The sequence below is a fragment of the Lycium barbarum genome, chromosome 1, assembly GCF_019175385.1.
Source record: "Lycium barbarum isolate Lr01 chromosome 1, ASM1917538v2, whole genome shotgun sequence".
NCBI classification, from domain to species: domain Eukaryota; kingdom Viridiplantae; phylum Streptophyta; class Magnoliopsida; order Solanales; family Solanaceae; genus Lycium; species Lycium barbarum.
Window position 1 is genome coordinate 164,559,489 of NC_083337.1, and position 22,485 is coordinate 164,581,973.

At 38.1% G+C, this 22,485-nt stretch overlaps 1 protein-coding gene across 1 annotated transcript; it reads right to left on the bottom strand.

The window, feature by feature from the left end:
- Positions 1 to 43: 43 nt before the first annotated feature.
- On the bottom strand, positions 44 to 21,736 carry LOC132604461 (AP-2 complex subunit alpha-1-like). The gene is made up of 27 exons (XM_060317979.1): positions 21,322 to 21,736; positions 9,809 to 9,940; positions 9,261 to 9,386; positions 9,031 to 9,093; positions 8,832 to 8,929; positions 8,543 to 8,750; positions 8,217 to 8,288; positions 8,001 to 8,093; positions 7,493 to 7,594; positions 7,205 to 7,302; positions 6,651 to 6,732; positions 6,429 to 6,517; positions 6,097 to 6,202; positions 5,931 to 5,996; positions 4,398 to 4,504; positions 4,212 to 4,316; positions 3,990 to 4,110; positions 3,634 to 3,813; positions 3,294 to 3,539; positions 2,848 to 2,928; positions 2,601 to 2,765; positions 2,415 to 2,501; positions 2,210 to 2,335; positions 1,448 to 1,528; positions 1,273 to 1,344; positions 790 to 869; positions 44 to 704 (listed from the first exon to the last, which is right to left on the bottom strand). Exons 1-27 carry the CDS (start codon positions 21,451 to 21,453, stop codon positions 560 to 562), a joined length of 3,063 nt encoding a protein of 1,020 aa, XP_060173962.1. The 5' UTR covers positions 21,454 to 21,736; the 3' UTR covers positions 44 to 559.
- Positions 21,737 to 22,485: the final 749 nt, after the last annotated feature.

Consider the following 22,485-nt stretch of genomic DNA (forward strand, 5'->3'; position numbering starts at 1 on the left):
AAATGGAAAATAGTCCTATACGACGATATTGTATGCTGCTAAATTAACAAACAGTGCTTCTGCATAAGCTTCATTTAAATTGTTGAGTTATCAGATAAAACACTTTTAACACGTCTTCAAGACAAGAATGGACAAGAAATTCAATCGACACTATATTTCTTTTTCCTAATTATAATCGTAGGAAACTAAAATACATAGGAACAAACAAATGCGGAACTTACAATCACGAGTTATTGATACTACAGAAACCGATTGTGTAAGCCTGACTAAAGGCAACTATAAAATTTAAGAAAAAGAATTAAATAGACCCTCACATCTAAAGACTACAGACCTCACAAACGCACAAGATATTTGTGCAAAAGAATCTCAAAACTCCGATTCAACGTCCCAGAAATGCAATGATATGCTATGCCGATCAGAAGTCTCACCCTCTCTTCCGCCAGCCCTGGCATCCCAATTCTCAATGTCCATCTTGCCTTTGGGGACGTGTCGGTGTGCAATATAGACAAATTTTACAGCCGTTGTTCGTGGACAAAGTCCTCCACAAATTGAAAGCCACTTAAAGCAAACCAGCAAGCAGCGCCCCGGGGTCTGATACCGGTGGAGGCGGAGAGGTTGGCTGAGGTTGGGGAGGAACTGGTGGTGCAGCAGCGGTGGGAGCTGTAGGGATAATAACCAATTGCTCCTTAATGAACTCCTTCAACCTACATAATGAGAAGAACCAAAAGTTAATAATAAGTTGGTAATGAACACCAAAAGTCACATTACAAATGCACGTTATGGTCGTACTCAAATGTCAGAGTAGGATCTCCAGAAGCAACGGTCATACGCAGTTGAGTTCTATCAGCTGGATCTGTTTCTATTCTTACCTGTATATTACAACCATAGAAGTGAGATAATAGCTGCACAGTTTTGTAGTTTCAACCATATGATGAATAACTTTTGACTACAGGCCAGTGTAAAGATTTGGAAACAGCTCTAATCAGTCAGTCACAGTTACAATGCAATTTCTTTTTCCCACCCCAAAAAAGAACTAAAGAGAACATTTGGCCAAAGTTAATGAAGAATGAACAGAGGGAGGTACAATATCCTCTTCTGCTATATACTTCAGCATATCATAGTTATAAAATTTCTTTCATTTAATGACAAAACAATATCAACAAATTGGCAATGAATGGTTATGTTGAAATCATACAAATACAAGTAATCATTTTTACATGAAGGCTTTTATTGAATCATTAAGGCTCTAAAACCACAACACCACTATCTTACCAAACACAACATGGCTCGTGTACTCTCGGAGTAGAAAGTTGTGCTAGCAACCAAATTATTTGCATTTGGATCCTGAATAAGAAATCAGATAGTGCAACTTAACAAATTGTTATAAAACCCAAAATTGACATGGACAGAGCCACACTCGAAGAAAGATAAAAGATAAAAAACTTACAAGCCCTGGACAAACCATCAACAGTAAACTGTTGAACAAGTTCGTCATTTCCGGAAGCGACATTGGCCTTACACCTCTAACCTGGTCATATTAGCCAAATAAGTTAGAGATGTTAATTGAGATCACAATTTAAACTACATTTACGAAGGTAGAGAGAAGTCCAGGATTTTACTACTAGCATGCTTAATTCAGGTATACCAACAGGGATACACTAATTTCACTCTTGAACTAGACTCTATGGTGATAGCCAACATGATAAGCAATCAAGACTCTAGAAACCTGAAGCTTAAACAGATCATAAGCAATCTGTTAAAGCTCCAGAGGAGAACAAACTTTCAAGTGAAGCACTGTTTCAGGGAGTGCAACCAGGTTGCAGATAGTTTGGCTAAACTAGCATCATCCAGTGACCAGAATCAAGTTGTACACTCTTTTGCTGAGCTACACAAAAATAATAAAGTCCCTTTTCAACTTGATAGGTGGCAAAGGACCAAATTTGATAGAGCTAACTCTTTTGTTAGTTAAATGATTATGTTACCAGAAGCTGGCTTGGCTTGTTGGCCTCTTCTGGTTTTGGAGGTGACTGAATCACCAATAAGTGTTGTAATTGAGGTCAGGTTTAGCCCCCCTCTGTAACCTTTTTGCTAATACAACACTGCCCAGAGTAAGACTGGGTACTTTATTGTTAAAAAAAGAAGGTAAATACAGATTACAGATAGAATGTATATTCCCTAAGTCGAGCAAGAATGAAAAAAAAAGACATACCACTTCTTGGAGCTTCAGTGGTGGCCCAGATAGTGATCTCCACTGTGGGAAAAACTCTTCCGCAGATACTGATATAGGCTGAAAAAACTTATTCAAGATGGCAGGAAGTCGAAGTTTAACATTGACCTGTAAATGCACAACTATGTCAAAACACATATAACTGTAAGAACTGTGGTTTGATGATCAGAAAATAAATGCCTCGTACCAACTGCGCCCCAAAATTATATGAGAAGTCAAGAACAGCCACATCCCTACTTGGACGGAGGTTGACTACTTCAAGAGGACATTGAACCTGCAGAAGATCATTATACAAGGTAATCAAAAGGTGAAAAAAGATTAACAACAAAGTGCAGGAAGTCCACTCCTAACAGAAGCACCATAATAACCTAACCTGTGCACGAGGAGGAATTGTCTCAGGTACTAATGACAGTTCAATTCTCAGATGAGATGGGGGCAATATCAGAGCCTGAACCGAAACAAGCGGAGCCGTATTCTTATTTCCCAAGAAGAGGACAAGTCGTCCATGATGTGCTCGCCACTCTGCTTTTATGCCAATCTGGAATTGTGCAAACAAACTAAACTAAGCGCTGAAAAGTCCATCAGTGACAGTAACAAAAAACTAGAAACAGAGTAAGTACCTGAATATAAGGATCCTCATACAGTATACCACTGTCTTTGAGGCACAAGGCATGAAATCTTTCTGCAATATTTCCTATTGGCTACAACCATGAATCATAAAATAAGATGGTTAGAATCAAGAACTAAGAGATGACGAGGGAAACTGCAGTGAATTATAAATGCGGCAAACAAGCATTTGGAAATGTTGATCATATCAGACGTCAGCTGAAATACGTTTGACTATAAAGAACTTCCACTGGTCAGAGACATGTATTAGTGGCCATGGCAGGAATGCCCCTATTACTAGCCAAACACTATTTGGAGCTTATTTTGAATTTAGTTAAATAACCATGGGAACCACAATCAGAAGGAGAGGGCAGCCTCTTTCTCTCATAAAATTAGAAGTCATCACATGAAAGCCAGAAAGGGGTAAAGCAAATTTACCGAAGTTGGACAGAAGCAGTACCTGGACTGTTGCAGTCTGTTCTTCAATAGTTGCAAGTGCTAACGCATCCTCTGCATTTGGAGCAACGCCGACAACGGAGCCCAAATTATGCACTGGTTGGGTAGCAGCAGGTTGAGAGCCTTCAATAGCCAATGGACCTAAAAGATCTCCCAGGACATCAGGCGAAGGTGCTGAAGGAGGCTGAGGATCCACAACAGTCAAAGTTCCATTTGGCTCTGTCTCCCCTTGATCTGGTAAATTACGATCCTGACCATGTAGTAAATGTTAACTACAGTCTTATAATCACAGAATAAACCATTAAATCGTCAACATCAGCATAATGGTGCAAGAAACATCTTACCACATTGGTCATGGTTGGAACCTTCACTAAACCAAGGTGACTGACTGGTGGAGTACCATTTGCAGAGGGTTGGTCTGTTACTACTAGAGCATTAGAGTTCTGTTGCTGTGTACGTAGCTTATGTGCACTTTGTTCAGCAGTATCAGCCTCAGTGTCTTCAGCTTTTTTGATCAATGAGGACTACAACCAAAGAGAATTTGTGTTTATCAATGATAACCAAAAAATAAAAGAATAAAATGATATGATGTGCTCTTGAGAGGGCATGATGCAGCTGAAGGCTGCCCCTCAAACCAAAAGGTTAATTACGCAAACACAATGCAGATAGTAATTAATCAAATGCAAAGTTTCTTGCATACCTGTCGCTCAGGGAACTTAGGCATTTCAGCTAAGACATCCATTAAAGCTGCCCCTTTCTTACTCAACTCTAAGTATTCCACAGCTCGTTGCTGAATTTCAGCATCAATGCAACTCTCATATCTAGGATATTTGTGCAGTTCTATCCATTAGCTGAAGTCATTTGAATATAGCACAATGAACAACATATAGGGTGCATAAATTATATCACTCTAAAACCTTACTTTCTGAATATTGCCAATATTTGATTCTGTAGCTCGGGATCTGGTGGTTGTGTGTGCATCAAAATTTTTGCGTATGTCGAAAGAAGAATAGGAATTGTTGAAGTCCTGAACAATATAACAGGTGTAAGATAACAGATAAAATCAGAAATGATGGCAAAACGAGATCAAATGTTAAATTGCCCTTACGAAACAGCAGGAAGCTTCTCATGAATGAGGCTGAAGATTTCCTTCGGACTACATCCTGGCCTTCTAGCAAGAAGATGGCTGTATTCTCCAAGGATATATGCACTTACCTGCTCCATCATACAACACCAAAATTAAATATTCCATTAGCTTCTCGATAATGTTTCGTTTCCATCATTGACATAAGGCAGGACCCGCACACATCAAGATTTAGAGTAGAAACTTGTGGAGAAGAAATTTTACTCTTAGGGAGCTTATGTTTGCACTATTGCAATTAAAACTAGAAAAGAAACTGAACACTAGGCAAAACTCTAAGACACTTCTTTTTATTAGTTAAAACAATATGACCGAGTTAAGTATTGTAGCCAACAATGGAGTACAAGGCAACCAATGTTAGTTAGAGGAGGCAATGCAAACCTTATCGTTAGATATTATATGCTTGAGTCTGCAATCTAGGACCAACAGGAGGCCCATGCAGTGTAATTAAACACTGGATGAAGTCATCCGCTTCATAGAAGTGCGCACTTCAAACAATGACATGCGAAATGACCCTACTAGAAGTGGTCGATTCTTTGAACTCTCAACTTTAACGAGTTGGATTAATACCAGCATTTGTATATTGAACATGGTATTCAAGATTCTGATTGGACTTGATAATTATAGTACTAAATTTATATATGTTTGGTTCTTTTAGATGTTTTAACAGTAAAGAAGTGCATTTCACGTATCGCTTTTCGCTTCAAGCCCCATTGACCTTGTCACATTTTTGGCTTTTCGCTTCTAAAAGCATTGGGCCCATGTAAAACAGAAGCATGCAAGATCGTACCCAAAACTGAAAGGACATGGCTTAACTTTTGAATCTTCAAGAGAAGCCTATCCTGGTATGGGACATGCACTAGATCAAGGTGCAACAGATCTCTCTTGAAGGATTAGGAGATGGTGAAGATCCTAAGAGAGAAAGTTGTTTACAGTGGTGTATTGGCGTCTTACAGACATCTCAAGTCAACCTCTCTCTAAATTGTGGGAAGGGACATGTTCAGCCATCCTTCCACCAGGGAATTAAATATCTAAGACTTGGTTTTCACTACTCATTCCATGTCCCTTCAGGTGATCGGAGCAACCTCTAATCACAATGTCCTGAGAATTTTATATGCCAATTGCCAATGGTAAATAAAATCAGATGTTGAAATATTCTGAGCTGCTCATGAGTGTTTCTCCAATAGGTAAAATAAAATACAATCAAGCATATGCAAAGACAAACCCCAAAATCAGATAAACCCCTCAAAAAAAACTCAGCAGTTTTTAGATTTCCACAATTTGCATTCCTGTCATAGCTGACGCTGCTCATGCAAGCGTTCAGTGTATCAAATTACTGGGCTAGCCATTCCTATTTTCAGCTAGCAATGTATAGCAATGACAATTGCGCAGCCACAACATCACAATTGTGCAACAACAACATCAACAGGGTTTATAATTTTTCTCATTAACATTAACATTAACAGTAACAGGGTAACATGTTATAGCAAAAGAACGCACCTTGACCATTGTTTCATGAATGGCAGGCTTATCAAGATATTCTCTGGCTTTCAAAGCTGCATAAGGCTGAGGAAAGAAGTTTGAAAATAAGATACAGAGCAGACTGAACTCCACCTATAAAGAAGCTGAGACCACACTGCACCAATGGAAGGACAGCTATAGTTACCTGAAGATCTTCGTTGTTTGTAACAAACTGCACAACACGGAACCAAATGTCATCACTGACAAAATCGCCAGCCTTGTCAATTAATTGAAGGATGACATCAACATACCTGCATGTGAAAGAGGAATACACCCTTAGATGTCATCACATCTTATACCAACAAGGAAATAGTTCTCAGAAACATCTACATCTGAGTGTTCAAAAAAAAAGTAAAGGCTAGAGCTAAATATGCACAGATAAAAACACGAAAGCTTCGCATGAAACAATCTCTCAGGAGTGACTTCACATAGTACATGACAACAATGTGCATTTTCTGTTCCATATCAATTTCATACCATGACAGATCAGGAGCAAACTTCTCTGCAAGAATTGCTATTTTAAGTGACAGCTCTTCACGCATCACGAACTCTGCTGTACTGAGATACTGAAAACACATAAAGTTAGTTGTATATTTCTTCTTTACCTTCTTCAACATTTCCATTCCATAGAAGAGATATCTAAATACATTGAAAAGAAAAATTTGAATATAAGCCACTCACAGTCAGGTGGTTATATACCTGTAATAATTCTTCTACTATGTCCTTTGCATTAGAAACATCACACATGCCATACAGTAAATCAAGGGCACGTCTCCGAATGCTGTAAAGAGTAGTTAACATCAGTAATGGAAGCAATTGAATACTCTGAGTTGGAAGCATGTACTAACTAAGTCTCAAAGTAACAAGGCAGGGAGCCGACTTTACAAGGAATCTTTTTCCATGATTTTATCAGATAAAGCAAAAGCAATTTAAACGCAGAACATTGCAGATAATCAAATAGGACTCCAGATGTGTTATCAGACAGTTGATAAGCAGCGATAGCCAGCCAAATTTCTTAAGAAGTTACCAATTTTCAAGAGTTTTACTTTGCTTACACACAGATGTCGTAATATGGAAATCACAAGAACAGATTACTTCTAACTTTTTTTCAGCAAACCGAGCAAACTGGATATAGCGATTCATATAGCCAACTCCAACAGATTTGGTGTCGAGAGTTGATTAATTTTATATTCTTAAAACCATCAAAGCTTTGGGGAAGAAGATAAGGGAAAAACAAAAGACTCAAAATCAACCTGATATCAGGGTCCTTCAGTGAGGTAATAATCTGAGCTTGATGTCGTTTTATTATGTCCTGTACATCTGTAACCATCAACATCCGAGTCATATTTTCCTGCATTTCGGCAATAATAATAAGATAAGGAAATCAGACAGTCGTCTAGGCCGGCATGCTGTTAACTGGATTTATTTGCAAGTTAGTTTGTGAGAAATTTAACATATATAGGACTAACGTGTTACACAGTGCCGATGATACTAAGAAACCTCTTACAAATAACATGAGTTTATATGCTGCTACCACTTACCAAGCCAAGATAACGAATATTTGGCTCACGGACAGCAATGAATTTCCCAAGTAATGCAACACACTGAGACATCATTTCCTTTTCAGCATCAAGATGCATGACCTGCAGTAAAGCGCTTAGAATTCAACCCTCAAGTCTTCCAAGAAAGTAGGGTCACAACTCACAAAGGAACTTACACCAGCAGTAAAGTTTTTAAAATCTGAATTGTGGAAAATAGCATGTCTTAGCACATAAAGTGCGCAAAGCGTTAAGAGTGCATATTTTCTTAATACACAAGCAGCAATCTGATAAAAGGAACAGCTATCGGAGTGGCAAGAAGAGAAGCATAAGATATCAGTTTTGACTTACAGATAACCAGGCATTTCATTTGAAGAAAACCGTTCTTCATAAAGAACTAATTTATGAAAATGTCAGATGTCATAGCCAGTAGCACTGAACTTCACAGAAAGCATGGAACTGTACCTCAAGCACACGCAAGGACAAGGACTTGATACAATTAAAAACTTACAAGAGCAAGGGCTTCAAATAGGACTGCATGTGACGCATTATTTTTGTTCACGTTTTTCACCACATCAGTTCCCATCAATATCCGTTGTAAAACCTAATTGATTAAAATGAAAATGAAATGAGTTTTGGGAAGATTTTTTTCCTGACATGTACCAAAATATGATATTTTGTGATATTTTGCAGTAAAAAACAAAGAATCTTTCAGATATGATAGTACCTCAAACAATGATCTTCTAGTGCTTGGATCTTCAATAGTCGGAAAATATTGAAGAGCCCTCATAGTCTTCACCTGAGAACAAAATCATCAAATTTAAGATGATATGTTAGCAGAGAACATCATCCTGTTCTTGAATACTGGCATTGGTGCATCAAATTTGTGATTTTCCGGATTAGCGCATCCATTCAACCAATTTTCAATTTAACTATCATCCAATTGGGAAGCATAAGAGTATTTCAAGGTCCATGCGCACAATATGCACTTTTATCCACAGCAAATACTGGGTTCTGTACTTCTGCATATTCAACAGTAACGAGTAAACAAACCTGAAGCCAGGGAGACGGGATCCCATAGTAAGTATATTCTTGTGGAATATCTTGGTTCCTGGCAAGCCTTTCCAACACTTTAACACATTTTGGAAGACAACTCCAATATGCTTCATGGTTATTGGCCACTAATGCAACTAGAAGGCTCATGGAAGATGTCAAGACACCAAAATCCCGTTCATCTAGTAGTTGTGCCATCCTATCTGACCTGGAATATGAGGAAAACTCCAACTGGTGAAACACAAGTTAAGTCATTCCATAAACCAGTCAAATCCATAATTACACATACCAGCCATCAACATTCACAACATCAGGATTTTTTCTAAAAAGACGCAGGAGACATAGAGCAGACTTCTTCCTCACAAGTGGCCTACAACTGCTTGATATCTTGCAGCACAAAAAAAAAAAAAAAAAAAAAAAGGAAAAGAAGAGAGTTAAATCACTTTCAAACTCTGACATACCAGCTAAATCCTGCAAGTATCACTTACGAGTAACTTTTGAACATCAGGTGCCAGAGATTCAGCAAATTCCCTTCCTCCAATATTTCCAACCTGTGCATATACGTGAAATTTTTTAATTTGTAATATATGATAAAAGAACACCACAGCTTAAATTCACTTAGCAGACAAAAAAAAAAAATCCTTCCAGGAATAAAAAATAACCACACAAGATATGCATATTTGCCAGTAAAGAACCACAAAACATCTACAACTCTTACCAAAGTCAATGCCAGACACTGGAAAGTTTCATTGCGACCTATTATGTCATTGCGGACTGTATTAATTGCCAATCTCAAAAAATCGTGGTTCTCATTGAGCAAACATGATGTCACTATGTACCCCACCTGCAAAACACAAAAAGGAAACAAGCAGTCGAACCTTTAAGTCCTTGCTTCGAAAACTTACACAAAACAGAAGCTGCAGCATAGCGAAGACTAGAACATGCACCTCCTCCGTCTTGCACTAGTATGTATGTAGGGAGATTACAAGTGCAAAACAGCTATATGACACAATAACATTGCTCCAACTATTTCAATCAGCAATTATTTTTTTTAAAACCAACTATTTCAATCAACAATTTTTTTATTTTTAAAACCAACTATTTCAATCAAAATAAAGTGATGGTTTCAATAGTTTTAAGAGAAAGTACAGCTGAAAATTCAGATCTCAACTTCTAATAAGCTACAGGATTACCTCATATTTACCATAACATCCCAAGGTGATTATTTATCCATTTGATTGAATGAAAAGCAGAATGAGGATATACCTGCTTCTCGGGATACTTTGGAGCAGATATCAGAGATACAGCTTCCATGTGACCAAAATCCACATCATAACCAAGCATATAAATGTAAAGCATTTTCCAGACATATTTCTTCTTCTCATAAGGTGTCAACCCCTGTTAAAAAAAGTATAAAACTCCATCAATAGGATTGAAGTCAATCAAATTTTGTAGACAAAACAGCTCTACCACGCTAAATAAATAAATTAAGAAACACAGAAATTAAATGAGTAAACAGAGTAAAAGAATAACTAGGATGGAGCAGACAAAACAGCTCTAAGTCCCTAACCACGCTAAATAAACAATTAAGAAACACAGAAACTAAATAAGCAAACGGAGTAAAGAATAACTAGGATGGAGCATCTGCTCCCAGGTATTTAAGTAAGAAAGAAAGAAATAAGCTACATAGAAACATCATGATCTGTTGTCGGAACATTCTGAAAGAAAAGACGCTAGTTTTTTTTTTTTTTTTTCTGAGAATGAAGAAAAGATGCAAGTTTTAAGGTGTGACGCTAGTTGCTTTTTTTTTTTAAACAGTTCAAGTTGTAATGCATGATTATGCTTTTATACATCTTGATATTCTTAGGAAGGTAAGGTGATATAACCTGCAATAAATATGGTGACCAAATAAAGCTCTCATTCAATCCATATATTTGTGTTGGTGCTAACTTTGAGTTGTTTCCTAGCTTAAAAGGGTGTTGTGGTCTACAATGGATGTGAATGATCTACAATGGTATTTGTGCTGGTGGTGGGAGGCAGCAGGTACCCCCCTGGAATTAGTCGACGTGCAGACCTCCCTCTTTCTCTTTCCTTCTTTTCTTTCTACTTTCTCTAGCCACTCCCTCAAATGGATAACACCATCTACTTTGCCGTAGGTTTCAAATCCTATGATATCATGAGATCATCGGAAGCTACAGATGTTTGGTTCGATTGGACAGAAAGAAGCAGGAACTTTATCAGGAAAACTAGTTTCAATATTAAGACGATGGAATGGATTGTTCAGGTTATGTTGGAAGCCTCAAAGGTGCATGGAAACACAGTCAGAAGATGGAAGAAGAAAGATAACCTGTCGGAGATTTTTGTATCAAGAAATTACAATAGATATGGACGTTACATCAGCATCTTAAGCCTAAGAGGAAAAAGAAGGTCAGTTCTAATCATCCCGGAACTAGCTTTCAATGTTGGATGGAAAGATATTGCAGACAAAGTGGGTAGATTTATAAAGAGCCATGCCATTCAATCAACAACTTTTTCCACCAGATTAACACAGAAAAACATTCCCTATTCAGAGGCTGTAAGGAGCTTTAAATGGGCTAACAGGGATTTAAATGAGCCCCCACCAGTTGCTAGATCAAACCAGAAGAAAGAAGGACCTGTCCACATCGACAGTATATCCAGCCCACCCCACAATGAAGTTCTAAACAGGTGTATAGTGTGTAGCTTCCCCGAAAATGCATCAGAACTACCAACGTTATCAGATTTGAGAAGATGGTCTCAAAGCACATGGAAGCAAGCACATGGTTTAAACATTTATGAGATGGTGAACCGCTGCTTCCTCTTGGAGTTTGCCTCCAGAGAAGTGGCACAAGAAGTAATGCTTGGCGAGTGGAGATGGAGAAAACATCAAATCAGACTTCAATGGTGGACTCCCACTATAGGAGCTATTGATTCTCGCAAAAAACCTACCTCTGTCTGGGCAAAATTCGTAGGGCTGCCCCTCCAACTATGGTCACAACAAACCTTCAAAATCATTGGGGATTTTTGTGGGGGATGGGTGGAGACGGAGGAGGAAACTCAGCTTCGTAACCATTTGAAGTGGGCTAGGGTTAAAATCAAGGGAGATGGGAGTTCTATCCCTAAGGAGATGATGATAGAAAATGGAGGAATCCTTTACACCATCCAGATCTGGGTTGAATTGCCGGCGATTTTCTCTGCCGGAGAAGAGGTTTCTGCGTCATATCTGGCCCATCCTTCGGACCAGCGGTCTGTGGAAAATACAGCTGGGAAAAATGTACTTTTTAGCAGTGAGAAAGAGACAGGTCACGCGACATCCTCACGTGCCCTTGAAGCTGCTTTTCCTATGGGCCAGCTGACCAAATTACCCAACTCAGAAAATTCTTTGGGCCTTAACAAATTTAGGGTTTTGGCCCAAATGGATGAGGCTCCACTTAATTATAATTCTCAGCCTTTTAATGAAGCACGTGTGGAGGCACATGACTGCATTAATAAAAATCATCAAACCGACCCACTCCTTGTTGGATTAAAAGAGATCGCAATAAAATTTCTTCAAACCTACACTGCCTGGGAAGCAAAGTCGACTTCTCCAACAGAACAACCCACTCAAACCCTTCCTTCTTCTTCTTTCTCAACAGAACAACCCAATCATGTTACCGACTTACAATCAACCGAACCATCAGCCAGTCATGAGGTTTTTGTTCCGGTTCCCTCACACGATACCTCTGACTTACAAACCCCCGCTCCCTTCAAGAATGCAGAATTGCAACTTATGCAAGTCCACGAGGTTGAACCAGTTTCCATCCAATCCCAAGAGATGCATGAAGCAGAAGTCGATTTGAACTGGTTCAAAAATAATATGTTAGAATTGAGTGAAACATATGGTGCAGCTTTTGTTGGATATGAGGAGGAGGTAAAAGCTCTTTTAATGAAACTTCACAAAAGGAAAATTTCACTGGAAAATCAAGAAGCTGGAATGCAAGTTGTGGATGCCAAAAGTAAAGCTCCCAGAAATAGAGGATTAAGCAAACATGAATTGAAGAATTTAGAGTCAGACCTTAATGAAGAGGTTGAAGGAGTGAGAAGTAGGGGGAAGGTTCTTTCATTATCTTTTAAATGAAGGTAAATATATGTTCATGGAATGTCAGGGGACTTAACAGGGTCTCAAAGAGAAACCTTGTTAAGAGTTGCATTCAAGAATGGAGGGCAGATGTCTATTGTTTCCAAGAGACTAAATTGGAGAAAGATATAGAATTTTTTGCTAAGCAACTATGGGGAATCAGATGGATGAGATGTGACTATTTAGAAGCAGAAGGCAGCAAGGGTGGCATTATCATGCTATGGGATAGCAGATTATGGACTGGGGTTTTGATTGATAAAGGAACCTTTTCAATCACATGCAGTTTTACATCAACTCAACATTCTTTCAGTTGGTGTCTCACTGGCCTATACGCACCACACTCCAGAATTGATAGACAAGCATGTTGGGAAGAAATTGCAACATATAGAGGACTTTGGGAGGGACCATGGGTCGTTTGTGGTGATTTCAACACAAATAGATTCACGATAGAGAGAAGGGGCAGTTCCAGAATCACCAACTCAATGGCTGACTTTTCAGAATGGATTGAAGACATGGAGTTGTCTGATCCACCTTTGAATGGAGGGAGATTTACCTGGTTCAGGGGGGTGAATCACAATAGTGCAGCTAGGCTCGACAGGTTTCTTTACTCTACGGAGTGGGAAGAATCCTTCAGATATATCAAACAAAAAATGCAGCCAAGGGTTGACTCTGACCACACACCACTTATGCTTGAATGTGGAAACTGGGATCATCAGAAGAGTTACTTTAAATTCGAAAATTGGTGGCTTGGGGTGGAAGGTTTTACTGATATGGTCCAGCAATGGTGGTCAAATTTTGTGGTACTTGGCTGTCCAGACTATGTACTCAGCACAAAACTTAAACTCTTGAAGGGTAAGCTTAAAGAATGGAGCAAGAGCAGGTTTAGTGAGCTGCTTAATAGGAAAAACAGTCTTCTAAATGAATTGGCTGAACTGGATCACGCACAGGACAACAGGGAATTAAATGAAGATGAGATGATGATTAGGGCAACTGTTTTAGTTGAGCTGGAAGATTTGTCTAACAAAGAAGAAGACAGTTGGAGACAAAAATCAAGGGTGTTGTGGTTGAAACAGGGTGACAAAAATACCAGGTTTTTTCAAAGAATGGCAACAGCTCATAAGAGGTACAACACTATTGACAGACTGATTGTTAGAGGTGAAGAGGTCTTGGAACCTGATAATATTAAGAAAGCCATGGTGGATTTCTACAAGCAATTATATTCTGAAACAGAATCATGGAGGCCAAATTTTGACTACATCGGTTGTCCAAGGATCACTCAAGAAGAACAAGATTGGCTGCAAAGACCTTTCTCTGAAGCTGAAGTGATACAGATAATTAAGCAGAGTGCTATAGACAAGGCTCCAGGCCCGGATGGCTTCACAATGGGATTCTTCAAAGCTTGTTGGGACACAATCAGAGATGACATGATGCAGACAATTCACAATTTTCACCAGAATGAATATTTTGAGAAGTCTTTAAATGCCACTTTCATTGCTTTGATCCCAAAGAAATATGGAGCTGAAGAATTAAGGGATTATAGACCAATAAGCTTAATAGGAGGAGTATACAAGATCATCTCCAAACTCATCACTGAAAGACTAAAGACTGTCATGGGCAAGCTTGTCAATGACCACCAAATGGCATTTATTAAAGGGAGGCAGATCATGGATGCAACTTTGTTAGCTAATGAATTGGTTGACTCCAGGATCAAACAAAAGGTTCCTGGAATCCTATGTAAGCTTGATGTGGAAAAGGCTTTCGACCACGTGAATTGGTCTTTTCTTTTGAATGTTTTGACCGATATGGGGTTTGGAGGGAAATGGAGGAACTGGATATTTTTTTGCATCTCAACTGTGAAGTTCTCAGTCTTAATCAATGGAAGCCCCGAAGGTTTCTTTCACTCCAGTAGAGGGCTAAGACAAGGGGACCCTTTGTCCCCCTTTCTTTTTGTCCTAGCCATGGAAGGACTCAATCACATGCTCAGAATTGCCAATACAAACAGTTGGATCAGAGGCTTTGGAACTACAAACAACTTGGGCATCAACATGGAGATTACACATTTGCTTTATGCAGATGATTCCCTCGTTTTTTGTGAAGCAAAAGTGGCACAAATCAGACACCTCAGAGCCATTCTCACCATTTTTGAAGCCCTTTCAGGTCTTCATGTAAATTGGGATAAAAGCTGCCTTTTCCCTGTCAATCGGGTAGTTGACCTTCCAACACTAGCTATGATCCTTGGCTGCCAATTGGGATCACTTCCAACAATCTACTTAGGAATGCCACTTGGTGCTAAGAGCAAATCCATAGGGATCTGGAACGAGGTGATTGAAAGATGTGACAAGAAGCTAGCAAGGTGGAAAAGTCAGTACCTGTCTCTAGGTGGCAGACTAACTCTTATCAGTTCAGTCCTTGATGCCCTCCCCACTTACATGATGGGTTTGTTCCCCCTCCCCAAATGTGTGGAGGACAAATTAGACAAATTGAGGAGAAATTTTTTGTGGCAAGGCAACAAGGACAGAAGAAGCATGAATCTAGTAAAATGGGAAGCGGTAACTCTCAGCAAAAAGCAAGGAGGTCTGGGTATCAGGAATCTTAGTTTTCACAATCAGAGTTTACTACAAAAATGGCTATGGAGATTCAGTTTGGAAGACACTACATTATGGAGAAGATTCATTGCTCATAAATATGGTTTGTTAAACCAGTGGACAACAAATGTGGTCACATCCACTTATGGGACCAGTACTTGGAGAACCATCAGGAACTACTGGCCAACTTTCAACAGCAACATTTGCATCGAAATTGGCAATGGTCTGAAAACTGCTTTCTGGGATGATGCATGGATAGGTCAAAACTCTTTGAAGAGCCTTTTCCCTGATCTCTACTTGATTAGCCTTCAACAGCAAACCAAGACCAACCAGGTATGGGAACATCAAGTATGGAATCTGCTTTTCAGGAGAGCACTAAATGATTGGGAGATTGATAGAGTAGCCGAGCTATTACAAACTTTGGAACCCTTCAAGATCACTCCAGATATACCAGACAAACCAAAATGGACGCTAAATAGTAAGGGCTTTTTCACTGTCAAGTCTGCCTACTGGAATTATAATCATAGAACCTCCATCACAGAGGTGTGGCCTTGGAAACTCATTTGGAAAATCAAGATCCCTCTAAAGGTCTCTTGCTTTGCTTGGCTAGTGGTTAGGAAAGCATGCCTAACACATGAAAGGCTACAAAGAAGAGGTTTTCAGATTTGCTCAAGATGTTTACTTTGTGGATTAGATGTGGAAACAAATGACCACCTTTTCATTCATTGCAAGACAACTGCAAATCTGTGGTACATGTTCTTTTGTATTCTTGGTGTTAGTTGGGCTATGCCTAAGACTACTTTTGAACTACTCAACAGTTGGCAAGGTATTGGCAACAGAAATGGAGAAGAGAACTGGTGGCAGCTAATCCCTGCTTGCATTTGGTGGATAGCTTGGAAAGAGAGAAATTTAAGACTTTTTGAAGACAAAAGCAACTCCATCCATAAATTTAGGATGATTTGTCTTAGTGTCCTATATTTTTGGTGTAAACAGAACTTATTGGGGGATATAGGGGATTTGATAGATTTTATAGGCAAATTGTAATGATACAGCAGACTAGTTTTAGACTAGCTTTTGACAGCCTCACCATGGCTCTTTTTATGAGCTTGTAATTACCCCCTCAGCACTTCCAGGTGCTGCTTTTGGATATGAATACAAGATGTTACCTTTATCAAAAAAAATTAGTCGACGTGCATGCAAGATGGCCCAGACACCATGGTTATTAAAAAAAAATGGTTATGAATGATCTACTTCACTAATTTCAGGGACAGTGGAGAAAATGGAAGTATAACTGCCTTTTCCATTTTCATGCAATTGAGATACAACATATCACTACCTGCAGACCAACAGTGTGAAGGATCATATTGCTTCCTTTGTCAACAGTCTATTAGAATTCTCGTTGGTTTTCAATTTAAGCACCAATTGACTATATATCTATAGATTCCTCGAAAATTTTAATTATAGATCTATAAGTCGGACTATTCAATATCAGGACAATACATCCCAAATGGCGTACATTTTCTTAGACTTTGTCAGTATGGAGGTATTTTTGGACATTATTAGTTCCCTATAGTGGTAGAATAACGCAAATATCATTGTAAAAGAGATGCTATATTTGCTGAAATCATGATCATCTTCTGGATACCAACTGAATGGAAGTGTCTCACCTTATTTAGAGAAAAAATGGCACACACTGTCTTTGATCATTAAAATGCTTCTCTCCCTATAAAAAGAGTTTCTTTTCTGATAATCCTAAATAGTTTTTAAGCTTTCGATATGAGTATATCTAGTGAATAAAGAGATATTAGTTCCTGTTCATAAGCACCTTTCATCCTATCGGAAATTTTTTGGATTGATTGAAAGGATATACTAGCATTGTTAAAGGGGAATCTTCATTGCCTCAAGATTCTCACTATGTAAGGAGGCCTTGGAGACAAACAACCACCTTTTCCTACATTGTAGAGTTACAGCACAAGTTTGGGCATTATTCATCAATTTGGCTATGGTGAACTGCTCTATGCCAGAAGCACACTGCTGATCTTTTAAGTTGTGAGGGGAGGTAGCAAGAGCCAGAAGATGTGGTGGAGAACAATTCCTGCCTGCATTTGGTGGAACATTTGGAAGGAAAGAAATGAAAGGATTTTTGAAGGAAAAGAGAGCTCCTTCCATACAGAAGATCAAGTGGAAGGTGATCACTTCTTTATGTTTTTGGTGTAAAGAGCAATATATAGAAGAGGAAGTTCAGTTAGATGACTTCATAGGATTACTGTAATTAGTTTCTGTTAAGTGTAAATTTTTGGAGGTGGCCAGCATGCCCTTAATGCTGAGGAATACAAAGTTACCAGTTGCGGAAAAAATATATACTAGCGTTCTTTTTTGATAAGGATATACTACCATTCTTATTCAATACTTAGAGCCTGTTTGGATGGGCTTAAAATAAGCAGCTTATAAGCTGGAAACAGCTTATAAGCCAAAAAAAAAAAAAAAAATTGGGGTAGGCTAACTTATTTTTTTTGGCTTATAAGCTGTTTTCAGCTTATAAGCTGTTTTAGATAAGCTAAGCCAAATGGGCCCAATTATTTTTTTGGGCTTATTTTATGCACAAAATGGCTTTAAGCTAGCTAGCAAAACACTCAAAAAGCCGAAAACAGCTTATAAGCAACTTATAAGCCAATCCAAACGGGCTCTTAACCTCTTAGAATCCCTATAATATTGGAAAGGGATTCCTTTCTTTTGGTTTTCGCTGACTATAATTTCTTTTTATAACCAAGAAATTCCCGAGGAAAAGTGGTGCACGGTTCAAAACTCGGTGAACTTGGGCCCACCTTCTCTACCCTTTCCGATTAAAATACAGGCTTTTTTCTGCGGCAGCGAACCGCGCTCTTACCCGTAGACAGAATCCCTAGGGGCAAAGGATATACCCACATTCTTATTCAATGCTTAGCTGTAGACAGAATGCCTACCGTTATTAAAAATAATTAAATAAATAGAACAAATATTACGCAACAAAAAAACTGAATAAGTTGATAAATTCAATCATTATAATTTCTAATGCCTTTGCCTTGTTTATATCTGACCATACCCTCCAATTCCACTGTTTAAATAGAAGAGAATCAAACAACTATGAACAAAGTAGGTATCAAAACTCCTTTCAATCTAACTTTTTGCTCTCATCTGCCCAAGCCTTGGTGGGCAGAGAATTAATTGGTACCTGTGTTGGGGTGAGCTGGGGAGGGAGCGGTAGAATAGTCAAGATGCACATAAGCGGACCCGGGTACTACCGTTATAAAAATAATTAATTAAATAGATAAAATATTGAAACAACTGCGCTCAGGAAATCAGGCCAAGACGTCGACTTTGACAGGCGAGATGAAAAAGAATTCCTTACACTACAAAAAATTGAATAAGTTGATAAATTCAATCATTATAATTTCTAATGCATTTTCCTTGTTATACTTGACTGTGTCCTCCAATTCCACTATTTAAATAAGAGTATCAAACAACAAATTAGGCATCTAAACTCCTTCCAATCTAATTTTTGTTCCCAACTGCCCAAGTCTTGGTGGTAGTGTCACCCGATATCTGTGCTGAGAGAGGTAGCAGGTACCCGGAAAATAGTCGAGATGCACGTAAGCGGACACAGATACCACCGTCGTACAACATAAGATAAAAAATAATTACACTACAAAAAACTGAATAAGTTGATAAATTCACTCATTATAACTTCACTAAAGCATTTGCCTTGTTTATATCTGACTGTGTCCTCCAATTCCACTATTTATTTAGAAGAGTATCAAACAATATGAACAAATTAGGCATCTAACCTCCTTCTAATCTAACTTTTGTCCCTTCCATTTCAATTAATAGTCATATGTAGTGTCACTAACAATAGCTCAAAAAGAGTTCCGTAAAGCTCCTTTTCTCCTCCTTTCATCCTCTAATCGCCTTTGATTGAATAAAAAAGGAGGCTTCATAAGATGTTTTATCATCTAGAGAAAATGCTTTTAAAGATAACCACTGCTTACGAAAATGCCATCCAGTTAACTCCTTCCCCGCCTTTGAGTAGCACCTCAACATAAAAAGCCTTTGAGAAATCTTCATTAAAATCTATTTCAACATCTTTCTTTGTGTTTAAACTAGTCAATGTCCCATTTTTGAGACATAGGACCTAAGTTCAATACCTTACATATGCAAGAAACCTACAGAAATAGATTTTTTTTTTTTTGGTTACTACAATATTCTCAGTAGATCAATGCATACCAGCATGCATCTTAAGAAACTATGCAGACCTAGCGAGAGCATTACCTTGTATCAACAACATAGAAGAAAGAACTCGATATTGTTCTTGTTGTAAAGCCAGCCCTGCTCATATCCGTTTTACCTTACACAATATTCTATTAAAGGCTTGTAATTGCAGAATCACTGCACCCTCAGTAAGCAATAACTGTTTTGGATGCTACTTCAAAGTCTTTAACTTCGCCGCATCTTAATAGAACACCATCTCTACCAACTTGAATCTAAATAGTTCTACAGCTTATACCTAGAGTTTGCTTCAAACTTCTGTCCTTTACATGATAACGCATATAAGGAATTCGGATTTCACTCCAGTTTATATAATAAAGCACTCTTTTTTCCTTTTGTTGCCTTAGTCTATCTAATAGTGTTAAGGGAACAGTTCTTAAGGGGTTGAACAGATACGTCTACGAGAACCATTTCAAAAGTTAAAACGAATTATGTGGATATATGGTTCCACGTTTAGGTAGAAACAGCCAGCTATTGCAAAGACCACAGAATTGTTCCATTTGTACAATCACCACAAAGTGATTCCTCACAGCCACAACTCTAATTGTTAATTCACTATCATCCATTAGAAAATTTAAAGAGATACTCCCTCCAGTTCAGAAAGAGTGTCCACTTAGGAATGGACTTGGACAAGAAGGTTCACCTTCACACTCCTGTCTTAACTAGCCTAAATCGGGCATTCTTTATCCAACAAGCAAATAACTAAGTATCTTCTGTGCGCACCCGAAGGGTAGCGGCTGCGGGTTGCCATGTCATCAAAAAAAAAAAAAAAACTAAGTATCTCATAGGTCCAAAATCTGACCAGTCTAAATGGTCTCTAACTAATAATTCAAGTCTTCGACAGAATACTTATACTGTAAACGACAAGCATGAATTCAATAAGTGCATGTTGCCTTCTAATTAACTAGCAGATAATCCCATTCACTAGTAGACATCCAATTTAACCCTACAATACCCAGAGGCGGATCCAGGATTTTAGTTCTATGGGTTCAATCTTTAAGGTTCTTAACCTTGAATTCATTATACTTTTTGAAGTAATTTTTTTTTTTTGGTGAAGTAATTAAAATGTATTAGAATGGCATCAAGAAGATGCAGAGGTTACAACTAAGCATAAAGCTGCTTCAAACAAGAATTAACATGAAGCTAGCTGAGCAAAAACCTGTAAACCAGTAAACACATACATAAATTAATGGGTTCATATCTACATAAATTTATGCTCCGTGATGAAAGTATTGGTTTCAGATAAACCCGGTGCGTCAAAACCCCACTCGCCCCTCACAATAGCCCATTCTAAGCAGTTTAAACCTAAAACCCAAAATCAAACAAGAACACCTACCACTTACACAACATAGCTCATAGTACCAAAAAAATCCAATAACCCTTCAACTGAAGCTAAAACCAAAGGAAAACCAACTATTGCAATAAATGGAAAGACAAACCCATCACATACATACACACATGTATAAAATAACAAACAAATCGACCACATCTAGTTTCGAATTGAAGCATATGCATTAGTTAAAGTTATGACCTTTAACTTATACTGTAAAAAACAAGCATTAATTCAATAAGTCCATGCTGCCTTTTAATTAACTAACAGATCAATTTAACCCTACAATACCAACCCTAAACCCAAGATCACCACTCATAACAACATATACACAGCATAGCTGATAGTAGCAAAAATCCAATAACCCTAACCAATTAGTGCAAACAAATCTGATAGAAAATATGTATTAGTAGTGTAAAGTTGGAACCTTTTCGTTTTTGAAGCGAGTACGAACATTGCCAAGCTCTTTATCAACACGAAGACGTTCCTGTTCTTTGTTTTGGCAATTACGAATGTCGCTAATGAATACTGACAAACCTCTCATGCCTGATAACGCCATTTCCCCCTTCAGATCCAACAAGGCCGCTCTCTCTCTCTCTCTCTCTCTCTGTTAGATCGAACCCTCACAATTCTACCTAAATTCTTTCCTGTTTCGCCCGCCTATACATACAGATATTATGTATGTATATGTTGGACTGAGAAATTTAGAAAAGCCGTCAGGAAGACGAAGACGACTTCTAGTTTAGTTTAATTTGACGAAACTGGGAGCTATCATTTCCATTTCTCCCATTTGAATTTTTAGTTTTGATTTTTTCTTTTTTGAACAAACGGACTTTTTTTTTTTTTTTGGTTTATTTATTAGAATTAATTGCTCACTGTTCGTCATGTCAATGTAACGGTTGGGCCCAGTTTTTTGATTTTTGCATGGTGTTCTCGGGTCCCTTTTTGACCCGAAAACAAAATGTGGATCCTTAGATCCGGAGGGGCTGTTATTTTTCTGTTAAGAACAAATTTTAAATTTCAAATTCTGGTAGATATTTAGTAATTCAGTTGATTGGCTACATGAATTTTCACCTTGTTGGTGAGGATTCGAATACCGACATTGTAACTCTCTCTTTCATTTCCCCGTCCCTATCCCTATCCCTATGTAATAAAAAATAAAAAAAAATAAAAATTCAGACTCTGCACTTCTATTGGTGTACATAAGATTTTGCGCTGGCAATACTGACTTATTTTCATAATGATTGGCTTTGTATATGGGTTTGATTTTGAGATTATGGTGGTTTTAACGATTTTTAATTTTTTATTTCAAACGTTGCCCTATTGAAGAAAAAAAAACTAAATCAATAGATTGAAGTACATAAAATATTAATAGATAATGATAGGGATAAATCTATCGAATATAGAATATGGATCGATAAAAGATGGTCCATGCCAATTGCTTATCTCTCTTCCTAGCATTCCACTCAAGAATTATCTGCCTAGTATTCTCAACTCGATATCTACTTTAGAATCTCTTTTTTTAGTACAACAAAACATCCTCGTAAGTTATGAAATTGTTTGGTTTACTTATTAATTATACGGGGATTAT

What these genes read in the sequence shown, in the direction of transcription:
- LOC132604461 (XM_060317979.1), bottom strand. Translation starts at nt 21,453, where the DNA reads ATGGCGTTATCAGGCATGAGAGGTTTGTCAGTATTCATTAGCGACATT. An exon ending in ATATTCGTTATCTTGGCTTG is followed by an intron (nt 7,303 to 7,492) that starts GTAAGTGGTAGC and finishes GCCGAAATGCAG; the next exon opens with GAAAATATGACTCGGATGTT. An exon ending in TTCCAACCATGACCAATGTG is followed by an intron (nt 3,540 to 3,633) that starts GTAAGATGTTTC and finishes CTACATGGTCAG; the next exon opens with GATCGTAATTTACCAGATCA.